Source organism: Haliotis rufescens, unplaced genomic scaffold (genome assembly GCF_023055435.1).
Source record: "Haliotis rufescens isolate VD_foot unplaced genomic scaffold, xgHalRufe1.0.p SCAF_129, whole genome shotgun sequence".
Taxonomy (NCBI): Eukaryota; Metazoa; Mollusca; class Gastropoda; order Lepetellida; family Haliotidae; genus Haliotis; species Haliotis rufescens.
Window position 1 is genome coordinate 1 of NW_025963812.1, and position 18,795 is coordinate 18,795.

An 18,795-nucleotide genomic window follows, 5' to 3' on the forward strand; every position below is an offset into this window, starting at 1 on the left:
CTCGAGTCTGGACCAGACAATCCAGTGATTGACATCATTGGGATACGATGCCATGCATCAACCAAGTCAGCGAGCCTGACCACCCGATCCCGTTAGTCGCCTTTTACGACAAGCATAGTCACCTTTTACGGCAAGCATGAGTTGCTGAAGACCTATTCTACCCCGGATCTTCACGGGTCCACTATGATCATGGCGACCGCCTCCGTGGTGTAGTGGTAGAGCGTCCGCCCGGAGAGCGGAAGGTCCGGGGTTCGATCCCCGGCCGCGTCATACCAAAAGACGTTAAAAGATGGTACTTGTTGTTACCCTGTCAGGCGCTCGGCATTAAGGGGGTAAAACAAGGACTGGTCGGCTCGGAGTCAGTATACTGTGTCTGAGTGGGGTATTCATGTTAAACTGCGGCATGGTATCTCAGTGTGCTAGCACTATAAATCGGCATCAGTCCGGACTAGTACAAGAAGCATCACACACAAACACACACACGTGCATGCACGTCGCTATTTAAGTGCAATAGTCTTGGGCGCGACGTTAAACCCCATTTCACCTCACATGTTTACTCGATTTAAAAGGATATATTACGTCTCTGTTGTGACACATACATAGGTCCAAATGTCGTCATGTCTGTCAACACGACGTCCTAGGTCGATGTCGTGGAATGTTTCTGAGTACTGAGCAGTATTCAATCACTCTATCATCTAAATCCTAATTCTTTTTCATGCAAAACATGCAAAATCTGAAATATTAATCTCGCATTGTCTGTAGCATGTCCATAACTTGCAATATCCCCCAGCTGTAGCAGTACGCAAATGGACCCCAAGGGACTGCCCTATGCCCCCAGTGCTTGAGAACATGTCTGTGAAAATATCATACACCCTGAACGCGTCAATAGCGACCTACATGTGCGATGGCAACTACACAGTCTGCAGCGACTACGACAACGTCTTGCGATGTGAAGGCGAGCTGGGGTGGAAGGAAGAGCCAATCCCGTGTGTGAAAGCTGTTGAAAATATCTCGGTGAGTTGGAGACCCTCCATTTAACATTCTGGAAAGGGAGTTTTGTTAGAGGCAGGATGTATTTTTTTTCAAAACATGCAATATTTTTTCTGTGAAAGCAGAAGGCGAAAACATTCATTATTTTCGCAACAGGACATTAATATTCTTGTTCCTGTTTTCGGTTTTCTTTTATATATTTTTTTTTTAAATCCCAGACCCAACCTTTTCTAAAATGCTTAACGGAATATGTAAGCCATTATCCTAAATATGTTACCTTTACCGACGAAAAGTAAAAAATAATAATTTTGATGTTGTAATTGGTAACCACCATGACTAGGTTTCTAAGGCCGCCGTGTGAGTGAGTGAATTCGCTTTAAGGTCGCACTGAACAGTATTTCAGTTATATCACGACTGGGAGGGGGGGGGGGGGGGGGGGGGGGGGGGCACGGGTAGCCCAGTCGTCTAAGGCGCCGCGATTCGCTGTGCAGAGTTGCGTCCCGTGGGCACGCCAGAAACCTATGATTGTGGGTTCGAATCCCGTTTCTCCCCAGTTATGTTTCTAGGTTTGTCAGCACCATAGCCGTGCTCGTGGGTTTCACCGAACTGGTAAACGTCTGAGACCTGCATCACTTCGGGCTTTCCTCCCACATTAAGCTGACACGCCGTGATATAACTGGAATAATGTTAAAAGCGGCGTTAAACCCAACTCACTCACTCTCAGCTTAACATGCGCGGAGTCACACAGGCCGTAGACGCTTTGATGAATGTCACGAGCACGTATATTGTCCTAACAAACCACGGATCATGGTAGGTGCGGTTATGATGTTCGAACCCATAATCAGCGGATCCTGCTCCTGCTAAAGTACGCAATTTCATGTTATAGGACACATTAATACAAAGTTATAGCAATTTATATGAAGAGTGAAAATTTAAACAATCGTAATTGATTACCCTTGTGAAAAGGTCATCCTCTAACGAGCTATTTTGTTAAAGTTTCAGGGTGAAAATTCTTCAGTTATTTTTGGCTGCCCTTTTAAACTCGGGACACGCATAGAAGCCTGGCTCAAGCCAAATGGGAGTATACCGTAAGTATTTATTAATTACAGTGCACAGGAATATTAACAAGCACTCAAATGAAAAAAATAATTGTATGTAAGAGTTTGCCGTTCCAGTTTAAAACGCTCAAAATCAACCTCGTATCCCTAAACCCTTGTGCCGGTGGGTGAAGTGTTTGGTCATCATGTGTTCCTGGGTGCCGTTGTACAAAGCGATCTTAGCACTAAGGTGTTCGTAACTCCCATACCTTAACATAGATTACGACAGTCGTGGCGCTAAGCTGTTTCGTACAACAGCACCCTTGTCTCTAAATATGTGGGGGCGGTCGGGTAGCCTAGTGGTTAAAGCGTTCGCTCGTCACGCCGAAGACCTGGGTTCGATTCCCGACATGGGTACAATATGTGAAGCCCATTTCTGGTGTCACTCGCTGTGATATTGCTGGAATATTGCTAAAACGTCGTAAAACCATACCCACACACTCTAAATTTGTGGGATATTGCTAGAAAGGCGTAGAACAATTCTCATGGCGTGCCTCGATGGTACATGTAGATGATGCTGTAACCTTGTCAATAACAACGACAAAACCCTTTCCATATTCAATAGAAATCTCTGCTAAAAAACAGAATCAAAGTCATCACAATTTGTGGATAACAACTTCTTTAAACAATTTACTGTAAAGGCGACATTTCTGTATAGATCCTTATGTAGGATCTTTACTGAAACGTCGCCATTACGGTAAATAAATTGTGTTTACTTTGTCATCCGTCAACTTCTAAGTAATGCATGTCAAACAATTTAAAAGCAGAGACTATTCCGACTATATCATGAGCATGTGTTTATGAATCACTATCATAGTGATGACAACAGTTTTTCGCGAAAAGTGAGCGTATCCTGCTCCACCAGTGGCACCAGTCACAAACACATGCAAAGGCAAGTTAACTGTTCGCCTTATGAAACACGGAACATTTGGTACAAGTCAAAATAGGAAATAAAAAAGGACGTCAGTTTTGGCATTGATGCGTCAAATTGTTTTAAATGTCTACCATAAACCTTTTTGAAATCATTACTGAGGCCTCGAATGTTTTAAGAACTTAAAGTTGATTTGGGTAGCTGCGAGACGTGTTACGTCATCTTGGATACAAACTGACGACAGCTGTGTCAGGTTATCGTGTTTGAAGTAAGTGAGAATGAACGGAGGGTTCGACATGTAAACAGTAAATAGTTGAACAAACGTAACGGTCGGTACGTTAGCAATGCAGGTCAGGAAGACAGGAGATCATTTTTTATCTTCTGTGCTTTGCTACTGACCAACACACTTATTGTCTGGAGCAAGCCTACACGCTTGTTCATTAATTCATCCATCCCTTTATCCATCAGCTCATGAACTTTTCAGGAGGTACCAAGTAAGTCTGGAGACGAAGAACTCCAGCGAAGAGATAATCGGATTAGGGTTTGACGCGGTCTCTGCGGGGGAATTCCTCACACGATACACCGGAAGTCCTGAACAAGCGACATCTGTTGACTTCCCAGCCCTTCAGCGAGACGCCGAGTACCATTTTGTGTTCACGTTTTACAGTGATAGCATTCAGGTAAGGCGATCATGTCCACTGTGTACGTCTTAACCACGATTCATCTAGTCCACAATCCAAGGGTGGCCCAGTCGTCCATGGCGCCGCAATGCGCTGTGCAGAGTTACGTCCCTTGCTCACGCCAGGACGGTCCATTGTGGGTTCGAATCCCGGTTCGCTCCGATTATGTTTCTGGGTCTCTCATCATACTCTCGTAAATTGATAAACTGCGTGACTGCGGGCCTCATTCCATCCAGCGTTAAACCCAACTCACTCACTCACTCACTCACTCACTCACACAGAGCCCACTCACTCACTCACTCACTCTTGCCGTGTTTCAGGCTACAGTTGATGGTGTGTTGATCTGGAACTATCCCCACTACCAGATGTCGCACCGTATAGGATCTCTAGCAGTAGCTGGTCTCAGCATCCGGCAGATAGGGGTCACCGTGAGCAGAGATACTGTAAAACGTAGGAATTGTGTCTCTCCAAATCATATAGTACGTGACCTTGAGCAGAGATACTGTAAAACGTAGGTATTGTGTCTCGCCAAATCATACAGCACGTGAACAATAGACAAGGAATCAGCGGTCGACAATATAACAATAGACAAGGAAACAACCATTAAAAAGGATACGTCAATATACAAGGAAACAACAATATATAAAGAAGCAACAGTTTACAAGAAACAACAACATTTAAGAAAACAACAATATTCTCGGAATCGACAATATTCAAGGAAACAACAGAAGGCAAGGAAACAACAATATATAAAGTAACAACAGTATACAAGGAAACAACAATATTCAAGGAAACAACAATATTCAAGGAAATCAACAATATTCAAGGAAACAACAATATTCAAGGAATCAACAATATTCAAGGAAACAACAATATTCAAGGAACCAAAGAATCCAAGGAAACAACATTATATAAAGTAACAACAATATTCAGGGAAACAACAATATTCAAGGAGACAACAATATTCAAGGAACCAAAGTATCCAAGGAAACAACAGTATATAAAGTAACAACAATATTCAAGGAAATAACAATATACAAGGAAACAATGATATACAAGGAAACAACAATGTCCAAAGACACGCCTCAGTGATATCCCAATACATTCTACCTGAAGTTTCACCATTATTTTTGTATGATTAAACATGTTTAAGATATTTAAATATTAACACAGTGTAAAAATTAATACACACCTCCAGGAAGGGGATAAACATACTGTGTTTGCAATCAAGATCTAGTTGACAAGTAGATGTAACCTCGCTAAATCGAATTTCGACCCGAACATGTGTCAAATCAGCTGTTTTAATCATAGGTAGTTAATGTCATTTGAAACCGCTGATTGACCCATCAGAATCGAGTATTCCCCAAATCCATGGTACAAAACAGGTAAACTAACCTACATTGGAAACACAGTGTGTTTATCCCCGTTCTACCATGACTAAATTAGGAGATAAACCTACTGTGTTTTGAAATTTGATGTAGTCCCACTGTAGAGTGGATACCGATTTATTTTAATTTTGAACTGGCAGCCATTTTTTTATGAAACGATATGTAGGCTATCAATGTATTCATACGCACGTTTTTTTGTTGTGAAAAGGCTTAATATATTTGAAAGGGGTTTCCGTATGAAAAAAGAATCAAGCATTCATCAATATCATGGTAGAATCAAAGATAAACCCCTTTGGTGTAAGCAAATACACTGAATGAAGCGGCATGGGTTGAGTCCAATGTTTTGAGTGGGTTGTCAATCAGAATTGACGGAATCACCGACAACAGCCTTTAAACAAATTATGGCGCTCTATCTCCTCCAGCAGTGTATTCACACCCTGATACGTCACTCGAACTTATGACAGGCACTGAAAGGATGTCGCACGGCAACTTCGTAAACTCACATGAAGTGGGCAACCCTAATCTAAGCAAGCCTTGCAAAGGTTTCGTTCTACACAGCTTGTCTCTATCGTGACGTCATATCGCTCTTTGTGTTGCAACACCTATGACGTCACAGTCGTGTGGAAAATAGCAAGCCGTCTGTTGTCCTGAAAACTTGAAATACATATTCGCTTTGTGGATTTCTATGTATTACCACACATCCTTTGATTATTGTAGTAACCGCAACTTTGTATTTTGTAGACAATAATATGTTTATTTAACTATGCCTACCGTAATGACTGAAAAAGAAGTACTATTTTCGAAACATTACCTTCCGAGATAATGCGGCCGTCAAATCGACTGTTTCAATAAGAGTGGGTTTATTGTGATTAATTTTGATAACCTCTGATTGACCAAAATCGAGTATTTTCCTAATCCATGGTTCAATTCAATCACATTAAAATCATATCTAAGTTCTCAATGCTGCTAAACAAAGATCTGAGGACATCACATTATGGGTCACGTCAGAACGACCTTTCGAGAACTTTGACAGACCACTGAAATGACTCACAAGAAGTCGGCATCAGCCAATTAGAAAGCAGCATTACGGCACTCGTTTCAACATGGCGACTTCCATTTCAGACTACGCTTGAAAAATCTGTGACACAGTTCTCGATAAAAAATTTGAAAACTGAACAAACGACCATTCCGGAATGTCTAATATATGGTTGACATTGAATGGCAGTGAATCCCACATACTGTGCAACGCCTCCTTCGTTCAAATTTGTATCCCACGGAAGCGAGAGATAGACGATAATTTTGACGGAAATAGTCAAATCAGTCAATCAGTTACGGGCCATAACTGTCGTTAAGAATACCCCGTGTTAACGTTTTCGAGGTTGCATGATAAGAAAACACATTCCGACTGTCCATTTCATGATCTGGAAAGCGACGTTTTGATTGGTCGGATGAAAGGTCGTTCTGACGTGACCCGAAATGGGATGTCCTCAGATCTTTGTTTACCGACAGCGAGAACTAGGATCTGATTTTAATGAGATTGTGGTTCAAATGCAAGTCATGGAACACATTCACATGTAAAATATAAAATGGGTATCATCTAGCAGGGATGACGATGTTCCTTCTTATTCTCAGAGCCGATACCGTCAAATCTTGCCTTGAAGAAAACAGCCACATCCAGCACCAATGGCGCGGGAGCCGAGCCGGGGGGGATGGTTGACGGCGACGCGAACAAAACCTGCTGGTCTCATGCAGAGAACGACACTGATGCATTTTGGGAGGTAGACTTACAGGGTTACTACTACATCCGGGACATCGTCGTCGGCAGCAGCACGTGCCCCTCTCAACCATGCGGTAATCTGTGATTTCTTGTCTGTTTGTTTAAGGTCGCAATAGTCCAGCTGTAGACAGCAGCCTGTAAGTAATCGATTCTTGACAAGACATTCCAGTGATTGATATTATGAGCACGCAATCAACCAAGTCATCTAGTCTGACGATCCGATCCATTTAGCCGTATTCGCCAATAAAACATGAACACTATCTGTAGTGAGGCTGTCCACATGCATATATTATATTGACGACTGTGGTTTGCGTGGAGTTAATGTTTAACGCTGCAACCAGCAATATTCTGGTTATACATCAGTGTGAGTGTGATTGAGCTGCGTTTAAAGCCGCTTTTCACAGTATTCCAGTTATATCACAGCGTGTCTGCTTAATGTGGGAGGAAAGCCCGAAGTAATGCAGATCTCAGACGTTTACCATTCGGTGAAACCCACGAGCACAGGTATGGTGCTGACAAACCTAGAAACATAATCGGGACGAACCGGGATTCGAACCCACAATCATAGGTTTCTGGCGTGCCCAAGGGACGCAACTATGCACAGCGAATCGCGGCGCCTTAGACGACTGGGCCACCCGTGCCCCGGGTAATACATCATGATGGACTGTAAATCAAGTCTGAATTAGGCCAATCAGTAGTATATACAGTATACTGACCCCGAGCCGACCAGTCCTTGTTTTATCCCCTTAATGGTGAGCGCCAGACTGGGTATCATCTTTAAGCTTCTTTTGTGTGACTCGTCTTTTGCTATGACGTTTGGGGGTCGAACCACGAACCTTCCGCTCCCTGGGTAGAGGCGCTATCCACTAGACCACGGAGGCGGTCCCATGTGGTAGAAGCACGATGACACATAGTCCGTCAAGGCAGACTTGTATCCAGCCGATCCTCAGTTCAGTCGGCTTGGTGTCTCATGCTGTCCTCCCTGACCGTTTCAGACACAAAGCCCCATGACTTCGAGATCTCAGTGAGTGGGCACAGCGAGGAGGACAAGGTCTGCTATCTGTATCAAGGTGACATGGAGCCAGACAGCACGGAGAGGTTGGTCTGTGGTGAGGAGGTGTTGGGCAGGTATGTGAAGATAGTGCCCAAAGCAAGAAGAGACAACTCCGATCTCCTTACCTTATGTGAAGTTGAGGTTTACGGGAGCAGCTTGAAACGTAAGTATATAATTCTTTACACCATGGTGAATGTGTCCGTACATTATCAAATGTACTGAAGTGTTAATTAAAGCACTTTACAAAAATGGAACGTTCCCCTATCATTTCGCCCAGGTGCTGAGTGATCCTCACACGAAATCAGTCTTGATGTGATAAAATGTGTGAGGGATACGAGGGGCATGATCTTGTCCCCTTATATACAGTCAAACTGGCTGCTGGAAATTTCTACACATTGCCATCACCAGTCTAGCGGCACTTGAACATTACAGAATATTCCACATCAGTCCACGGTATTCAGGAAGTTCACACAAGACACTAGCATCTAAATATAGTAACTTCCTCAAAACTGCTTACTTTTAACAGTACTACATTCAGAACAACTAATCACTGTCCAAACACAATGTAATGCAACCTCACCTCAAGTCTTCTGGGGCGGTCGGGTAGCCTGGTGGTTAAAGCGTTCGCTCGTCACGCCGAAGACCCGTGTTCGATTCCCGACATGGGAACAATGTGTGAAGCCCATTTCTGGTGTCCCCATCGTGATATTGCTGGAATATTGCTAAAAGGGGCGTAAAACCATACTCACTCACTCACTCTCTCACTCTCTCACTCACTCACTCACATGTTGTCTTCCAGCTACTGCGTGGTCACCGTTTCACTGCGGCCCTCCCCCTGTGGAGGAGGAAAGTGTGACGTCACTCGCCTACTCTGCCACACAGGCAGTGGCGACCTACACCTGCAGGGACAACTACACCACGTGTGATGACGTCAACTCCACCGTCATGACATGCTCCAGCGGTCAGCGTTGGAAAGGGACTCCCATAAAATGTGTTCAGAATGTGTTTGAATACACAGATGTAAGAGATATTGATGTAAGTGGGAGATAGAGAGTGTGCATGCATGCGTGCGTGTCCATACTCGATTATTTACAGACCCCCGTCGTATAGATGAAATATTGCCGAGGGCGGTGTTAAACAACAACAAACAAACAAACAAACATTAGAAAGTACATATCCTAATGATGATAGACGTAAAACAAATGATGATAGAAAATCATGATGAAATTGTCAGTGTTTTTTTATCTCGAGACAAAATGGACGGAAGCGGTCGTCATTCGTTCATACGCAGACGGTTTCTAAGATGAATACTATCTTGACGGAAACTTGACGGTTCTGTCCATACAGGTTTCAGTGTCAGTGCTCTTATTAATGGGGGCGGTCGGGTAGCCTAGTGGTTAAAGCGTTCGCTCGTCACGCCGAAGACCCGGGTTCGATTCCCGACATGGGTACAATGTGTGAAGCCCATTTCTGGTGTTCCCCGCCGTGATATTGCTGGGATATTGCTAAAAGCGGCGTAAAACCTCACTCACTCACTCTTTTATTAATTAAACAAGTGGTGAGTGAGTGAGTTGGGTTTAACGCCGCTTTAAACAGTATTCCAGTTATATCGCCGCGTGTCAGTTTAATGTTGGAGGAAAGCCCGAAGTGATGCAGGTCTCAGACGTTTACCAGTTCGGTGAAACTCACGAGCACGGAAAACCTAGAAAATAATCGGGGCGAACCGGGATTCTAACCCACAATCATAGGTTTCTGGCGTGCCTAGGGGACGCAACTCATTAATGAAACAATCATCTTCATTGTATTACCACTGCTTTGTTTTGAGGGAACCTTTTCATCCCATTCTACAAACGGAAACGTTTGAAATATATGATGATAATAGATACATGAAATTAATGGAATTAAGATCGATTTGTCATAAAAGAAAAAGCAGAATGCAAAATATTTTTTAGCATTGAAAAATGCCAGCTATCAAAATCAAGTTTCCATAGTGTGTGTGTAATTTGGTATTGAACTATTCGAGGTTAATCTGGGCAGCTATTATATGAAAAAGGCTGTTTAATCTTGAACCATTTTGACCGCTTTCCCAGTGCAAAACATTCATTTCGTTCACATGACTATATGTACATTAAAGTCTTGGAATACCATGCTTGAATCAGATAGAATCACGTTTAGATGTCGATGCCATCCATTTTAATCTGTTTTGCGATAAAATGTGAAACGGAGTACTGACATTCATACGGCCAGGTAGTTTGATCAATTACACGTTACTCTCAGTCAATTCATTTGAAAAATGCAATAGTTATTTTTCGAAAAGGGCAAGCATGTATTCCTGGTTGACAAGAAATCGTGGCACAGAGATCAATGACGTGAACGTGCTCTGTCGATTACGTCAGATTTCAAGGTTTACGTCTTGATCATGAGCTTCCTGCCTCTAAACGTAACTTGTGCCACATTAATTTTAACAAAACGAAGAAATGTAATCCAAACTATGTCGATTTGATCCGTGTCTGGACTGATGATGAGAGTCTGCAACAGCCTATGGATTTGCCTCAATATCTATTCGACATCTATTTCTCGCAAGCTCCGTTCGTACAGTTTGACCCTTCACACACCAATGAACTCACAAAAAGTTAAACTAAATTCTTATTTACTAAAATAGTTCCAAACTGAAGAGCCAAAGAAACTGTACCTCTCAGTTGATTTGATAATATGTTAGACTTCCAATTTAAAATATCGTAAGGTGAACTATATAACATAAAAAAATAACTACACCGGCACTGAGTCATCACTCAAAGAATAATACTTCTATGTTTTTTTTCAGTTGATTTAAAACTTTCATACATTAAAAACAAATTTCACACAGTACACAGCTGTTGATGGTATCTTAGAATCTTATCTTTCAAATATTTTTTTTTCCTTTTTTAAGACACATAGCAAAGGCGACTATGCTTGTCGTAGGAGGCGACTGACGGGATCGGGTGGTCAGGCTCGCTGACTTGGTTGATAAATGTCATCGACCCTAATTGTGTGGATCGATGCTCATGATATCAATCACTGGATCGTCTGGTCCAGACTCGATTATTTACAAACCGCCGTCATATAGCTGGAATATTGCTGAGTGCGGCGTTAAACAACAAACAAACAAACACACAAACATATTTACAACATTTTAGGCTTGCTCGGATCATGTGGTTGCGTCATTGAACCAGATTATATTTCTACACAAAATCAGCCAGAAACAGATTGCTTTGGAAACTCTTGAATGAGTGATGGTTACATTGACACTAAAATTTACAACAGTTCTTTCAATTTTCAATTACACAAAACTAACTATATATATGTTCATTCATATATGTTTATATGTCTTTATACATGTATGTATATATGTGTCTATAAATTTGTATTTCATCCTGTAATTGTGTTCCAGGTTTTCGAGTTCCGGAATACTTGTGACTTTACCGTATTCTCATCACTGGAGGTGTGGGCGACTCCTTCCCCTCAAGGGTACGAAACATACTCTACCCATGTAGGACACCCTCTCCACCCGGGCAGAACACACTCTACACCCGCGCAGAAAACACTCTCCACCCATGTAGGACACATTCTCCACCCGTGTAGGACACACTCTCAACCCATGTAGGACACACTCTCCACCTATGTAGGACACACTCTCAACCCATGTAGGACACACTCTCCACCCGGGCAGAACACACTCTCCACCCATGTAGGACACACTCTCCACCCTTGTAGGACACACTCTCCACCCGGGCAGAACACACTCTCCACCTATGTAGGACACACTCTCCACCCATGTAGGACACACTCTCCACCTATGTAGGACACACTCTCAACCCATGTAGGACACTCTCTCCCCCCGTGTAGGACACACTCTCCACCCGTGTAGGACACACTCTCCACCCATGTAGGACACACTCTCAACCCGTGTAGGACACACTCTCCACCCGGGCAGAACACACTCTCCACCTATGTAGGACACACTCTCCACCCTTGTAGGACACACTCTCCACCCGGGCAGAACACACTCTCCACCTATGTAGGACACACTCTCCACCCATGTAGGACACTCTCTCCACCCGTGTAGGACACACTCTCCACCCATGTAGGACACACTCTCCACCCTTGTAGGACACACTCTCCACCCGGGCAGAACACACTCTCCACCTATGTAGGACACACTCTCCACCCATGTAGGACAAACTCTCCACCCATGTAGGACACACTCTCCACCCATGTAGGACACACTCTCTCAATCCATGTAGGACACACTGTTCACCCATGTAGGACACACTCTCCACCCATGTAGGACACACTCTCAACCCATGTAGGACACTCTCTCCCCCCGTGTAGGACACACTCTCCACCCGTGTAGGACACACTCTCCACCCATGTAGGACACACTCTCAACCCGTGTAGGACACACTCTCCACCCGGGCAGAACACACTCTCCACCCATGTAGGACACACTGTCCACCCTTGTAGGACACACTCTCCACCCGGGCAGAACACACTCTCCACCTATGTAGGACACACTCTCCACCCATGTAGGACAAACTCTCCACCCATGTAGGACACACTCTCCACCCATATAGGACACACTCTCTCAATCCATGTAGGACACACTGTTCACCCATGTAGGACACACTCTCCACCCATGTAGGACACACTCTCAACCCATGTAGGACACACTCTCCACCCGGGCAGAACACACTCTCCACCCATGTAGGACACACTCTCCACCCTTGTAGGACACACTCTCCACCCGTGTAGGACACACTCTCCACCCGTGTAGGACACACTCTCTCAATCCATGTAGGACACACTGTTCACCCATGTAGGACACACTCTCAATCCATGTAGGACACACTCTCCACCCGGGCAGAACACACTCTCCACCTATGTAGGACACACTCTCCACCCATGTAGGACACACTCTCCACCCATGTAGGACACACTCTCCACCCATGTAGGACACACTCTCTCAATCCATGTAGGACACACTGTTCACCCATGTAGGACACACTCTCTCCATCCATGTAGGATACACTCTCCACCCATGTAGGACACACTCTCCACCCGTGTAGAACACACTCTCCACCAGTGGAGGACACACTCTCCACCCATGTAGGACACACTCTCCACCCATGTAGGACACACTCTCCACCCGTGTAGGACACACTCTCCACCAGTGTAGGACACACTCTCCACCCGTGTAGAACACACTCTCCACCAGTGGAGGACACACTCTCCACCCATGTAGGACACACTCCCTCCACCTATGTAGGACACACTCTCCACCCATGTAGAACACACTCTCCACCCATGTAGGACACACTCTCCACCCATGTAGGACACACTCTCCACCCATGTAGGACACACTCTCCACCCATGTAGGACACACTCTCCACCCATGTAGGACACACTCTCCACCCATGTAGGACACACTCTCCACCCGTGTAGGACACACTCTCCCCCCGTGTAGGACACACTCTCCACCCGTGTAGGACACACTCTCCACCCATGTAGGACACACTCTCCACCCGTGTAGGACACACTCTCCACCCATGTAGGACACACTCTCCACCCGTGTAGGACTCACTCTCCGCCAGTGTAGGACACACTCTCCACCCATGTAGGACACACTCTCCACCCGTGTAGAACACTCTCCACCCATGTAGGACACACTCTCCACCAGTGTAGGACACACTCTCCATCCATGTAGGACACACTCTCCACCCATGTAGAACACACTCTCCACCCTTGTAGGACACACTCCCTCCACCTATGTAGGACACACTCTCCACCCGTGTAGGACACACTCCCACCACCTATGTAGGACACACTCTCCACCCGTGTAGGACACACTCCCACCACCTATGTAGGACAAACTCTCCAACCATGGAGGACACACTCTCCTCCCATGTAGGACACACTCCCTCCACCTATGTAGGACACACTCTCCACCCGTATAGGACACACTCTACACCCATGTAGGACACACTCTCCACCCATGTAGGACACACTCTCCACCCATGTAGGATACACTCCCCACCTATGTAGTACATACTCTCTCCATCCATGTAGGACACACTCTTCACCCATGTAGGACACACTCTCTCCATCCATGTAGGACACACTCTCCACCCATGTAGGACACACTCTCTCCATCCATGTAGGAGACACACTCTCCACCCATGTAGGACATACTCTCCACCCGTGTAGAACACACTCTCCACCAGTGTAGGACACACTCTCCACCCATGTAGAACACACTCTCCACCAGTGGAGGACACACTGTCCACCCATGTAGGACACACTGCCTCCACCTATGTAGGACACACTCTCCACCCATGTAGAACACACTCTCCACCCATGTAGGACACACTTTCCACCCATGTAGGACACACTCTCCACCCATGTAGGACACACTCTCCACCCATGTAGGACACACTCTCCACCCGTGTAGGACACACTCTCCACCCATGTAGGACACACTCTCCACCCATGTAGGACACACTCTCCACCCGTGTAGGACACTCTCTCCCCCCCGTGTAGGACACACTCTCCACCCATGTAGGACACTCTCTCCCCCCGTGTAGGACACACTCTCCACCCGTGTAGGACACACTCTCCACCCATGTATGACACACTCTCCGCCAGTGTAGGACACACTCTCCACCCGTGTAGGACACACTCTCCACCCGTGTAGGACTCACTCTCCGCCAGTGTAGGACACACTCTCCACCCATGTAGGACACACTCTCCACCCGTGTAGAACACTCTCCACCCATGTAGGACACACTCTCCACCCGTGTAGGACACACTCTCAACCCATGTAGGACACATTCTCCACCCTTGTAGGACACACTCTCCACCCGTGTAGGACACACTCTCCACTCATGTAGAACACACTCTCCACCCGTGTAGGACACACTCTCCACCCATGTAGGACACTCTCTCCCCCCGTGTAGGACACACTCTCCACCCGTGTAGGACACACTCTCCACCCGTGTAGGACACACTCTCCACCCATGTAGGACACACTCTCCACCCATGTAGGACACACTCTCCACCCATGTAGGACACTTATTTCACTTGCATAGATCGATGCTTATGATGTCAAAGACTGGATTGTCTGGTCCAAACTTTATCATCTATATACCGCCGTCACAGTGCTTCTATATTGATTAGTGTAGCGTTAAACAACAAAGGCAAAAGACATACATTTACACATACATTGTAGTTACCAAGCAGATACACCTTATCCCCGTGGGTCATTCAATATTACCATAAAAAGCAACGATATCAGTAAATCTAGAAAAAACATTAAACAACAAACAAACAAACGAACAAACACAAAGTTCTTTATCTTCTTTTCCCCAGAGCCAAGTTTTTCCTTGAGATCGAGAACACCACCATTGCCTTCACCGTGGAGCTGAATTCGAACGACTCGACACTGATCGGATCAGTTGACTATGGAAGCCAAACAACGTTGATCAACACGAGCCTCTCTACCCCTGGATCTGAACACCACTTGGTCTTTACCGTTATGCCCGACATCATTCGTGTAAGTAGCCCATAAATAATGTTCCCTTTTCTCAATGTCCGATCGGCTGTTTTATTTGTACTGCCAACCGGAAAACAATTTATTTAATTTCGCCGACTTGAACTTTGTGTTTAGACACAAGGATACAAAAAATGCTCACCGGAGCCATCAAGAAACGTCAACGACAGACAATAATCAGTCTGGATTATCTGCCGAAACATATTCCATTGGACGTGAAAGGCAAAATAGCGGTGACATTTATATGAATGGTTCACTTCAAATCAGTGATTCTGCGGACCGACGACTGCATACTCTCAGGGAAACAGTTAGACATCAACCCGAATGTTTCAACTTCATTGGATGTCATGTTGCGTTTAGCGGATGTGAGGCATTGTAATGTGTCAATATGGTTACTGTGCTTAACATGTGAGTGCTGCTGAAACTGAAAGCTGGTGTAACTAGTGCGAGCTGGTGTCAGTTGTGTGAGCTGGTTCGAGCTGGTGCGAGCTGGTGCGAGCTGGTGTAACTGGTGTGAACTGGTGTGAGCTGGTATGAGCCTGTGTAACTGCTGTGAGCTGGTTACTGCTGTGAGCTGGTGTGAGCTGGTTACTGCTGTGAGCTGGTGTGAGCTGGTGTAACTGGTATTAGCTGGTGTAACTGGTGTGAGGTGGGTGGTGTGAGCTGGTGTAACTGGTATGAGCTGGTGTAACAGATGTGAGCTGGTGTAACTGGTGTGAGCTGGTGTGAGCTTGTGTAACTGGTGTAAGCTGGTGTTAGCTGGTGTGTCACCTCACTTTAATATCTGCCAGCCCACAGCTTCCTGGCTAACCGTTCTAACCACTTCTTGGTTTCAGATTGAGGTAGACAAGACGGAAATGGCGCAAGTGCCTCATTTTTTTGAAAGCCTTAAGATTGATTGTCTACGGTTCGAGAACATCTCTGCCAGGATGATCAAGATGAACAATGGAAACCTGCGTGGGGTTCACAAAGGTAAAGGTCAAACAAGGAAATGAGGAGGACATCAAGTTAACGTGCAAGTGCTCAATGAATACAAATATAATCCGAGTGGCAATTTGCGTTTTGATGGTCTCTGTGTTCTGTGTATCCTCCTCTGTGAAGGATCTTCAGCATACTACGGTTATATCGAACGCAAAGGGAACACTTATTTTAGTCCGTTGTTACCGTAGTTCGTTATAAGCATATATACAGCATAAATGGACGGGACCAAAAAACAGTTCGTTATATCCGTCAATTCGTTATAGGCATTATCGTTATAAACGTAGCTTTCTGTCTTTGGGGACTACCTCCGTGGTCTAGTGGTCAACTGCGACATGGTATCTCAGTGGGCTAGCACAATAAAATCGGCAATCCGGACTAGTATAAACCGGCACACACACGTACATGCACGTCGCTACATAAGTGCAATAATGCTTGTCGTAGGAGGCGACTAACGGGATCGGGTGGTCAGGCTCGCTGACTTGGTTGATGTATGTCATCGTATCCCAGATGCGTGGACCGATGCTCATGATTATTATCACTGGATTGTCTGGTCCAGACTCGATTATTTACAGTCCGGCATCATATAGCTCGAATATTGTTGAGAGCGGCGTTAAACAACAAATAAACAAACAAATATATATAAGTATTTGGATAAAAAATACTAGTGTGGGGTTGTTGCAGTTAGTGGTTACAAGGTGTGACCTAGTTGAGTGATGTGAAATGGGCACCATTGTGCCTGAAGTTTTACAACGTCAAAGCACTCGACCAAGCATCGTCGTTACACGTTAATTTCAGGGCAGTCTAATAAACTATACTTTGTTACACTACACATGGGGGTAGAGCAAACTTTATTTCTTAAACATAATGCATCCTTTCCCCAAAACAATTCATCCACTTGTTCTTTAGTTAAAGGCACATATCCGATGAAAGGTCGTTCTTGGAGATGGTGGTTTATGACAGAACCCATCCATTTCAGTGCCCCTCGTCCAAAACATGGCATTACGAAAGAGAGCAGAGGCTTCAACGGGACCCGACCCAGCGTCTGTCGTTGATGGCTCCCAGGCGACGTGTTGGGAAACAACAAGCAACGATGCTGATTCATGGTGGCAGGTAGACCTCCAGGGATACTACTACGTCAAGAGCGTCGGCATCAGTCACGTGACCAGCTGCACCGCCTGCGGTAATAATGTGTCCACTTATTTGATTATATAATGCACGTGCAGCCATGTTTCCTCAGAATAAATCCGATTTCCAAAATGGCCGACATAGCAGACATGTTGAAAACTCAAGTGAGTGAGTATGATTTTACGCCGCTTTTAGCAATATTCCAGCAATATCACGGCGGGGAAAACCAGAAATTGGCTTCACACGTTGTACCCATGTCGGGAATCGAACCCGGGTCTTCGGCGTGACGAGCGAACGCTTTAACCACCAGGCTACCCGACCAGCCCTGAAAACACAATGTGTGGTCAGTATTTGATCATTTTGATGAAGAGGTAAAATAAATGAAATCTGATCCATTTGGTAGTGGGATTCACCACGTTTTCCTTTGCTATACTAAAGTTTGACCTTGTTTTGACCATGCTCTTAAATGTTCTCCAAATACATGTTTGGCTCTCTGAAACCTCTTCTCTGAAACTGCCAGACTAAGGACGGTGCATTTATTTCGCTTTATGATGACATCATGTTTTGTCCAAATTTTTAAATTTCTGTTTTAGTCAGGAGAAACCTTGGTTAAGTGGCTGTCTGTATTGACATTTTAAACTAATGACTATCCAGGGCAGCAACAATCTCATTAAAATCTGATCATTATTCCTATACATCCGTGCGTGAAGATCTGGGTACATCTTTATGGAAGTGAGTGAGTATGGTTTTACGCCGCTTTTAGCAATATTCCAGCAACAGAAATGGGCTTCACACATTGCACTCATGTGGGGAATCGAACCCTGGTCTTTGGCGTGGTGAGCGAACGCTTAAACCACCAGGCTACCCCACCGCCCATAAGAAGCTGTGTCAGGCGAATGTTCTAAGGGGGACATTCAGCGTCGAATTCTCGTTACACGCGAGCAACGCATCCACCCACATCTGATTTATACTAACGGGACTGGGTGGTCGGGCTCGGTGACCTGGTTGATGTGTGTCATCGTATCCCAATCGCGAAGACAGATGCTCACGATGTCAATCAGTGGATTGTCTGGACCAGATTCAATTATCTACAGACAGCGGTCATATATCTAAGCTGGTGCTGAGTGCGGCGTGGGTCAAAAGAAAACAATAAATAAATTGCGTCTGATTTCTGTATCTCGAGAACGAGCTTAAACGACAAATGCCGAAAAGATAGGTATGGTGGCGCCATTTTAAGATTGTAGATA

At 45.1% G+C, this 18,795-nt stretch overlaps 1 protein-coding gene across 1 annotated transcript in view; it reads left to right on the plus strand.

The window, feature by feature from the left end:
- The first annotated feature begins 794 nt into the window (after positions 1–794).
- Positions 795–18,795, plus strand: part of LOC124110915 — a 50,948-nt gene continuing 32,947 nt past the window's right edge. The window contains exons 1-11 of the mRNA XM_048394032.1: positions 795–1,014; positions 1,987–2,078; positions 3,443–3,638; positions 3,959–4,088; positions 6,659–6,877; positions 7,799–8,020; positions 8,657–8,892; positions 11,288–11,364; positions 15,262–15,445; positions 16,279–16,414; positions 17,400–17,603. Coding sequence (XP_048249989.1) covers positions 829–1,014; positions 1,987–2,078; positions 3,443–3,638; positions 3,959–4,088; positions 6,659–6,877; positions 7,799–8,020; positions 8,657–8,892; positions 11,288–11,364; positions 15,262–15,445; positions 16,279–16,414; positions 17,400–17,603 — 1,882 coding nt within the window. The 5' untranslated portion in view covers positions 795–828. The remainder of the gene's footprint in view (positions 1,015–1,986; positions 2,079–3,442; positions 3,639–3,958; positions 4,089–6,658; positions 6,878–7,798; positions 8,021–8,656; positions 8,893–11,287; positions 11,365–15,261; positions 15,446–16,278; positions 16,415–17,399; positions 17,604–18,795) is intronic.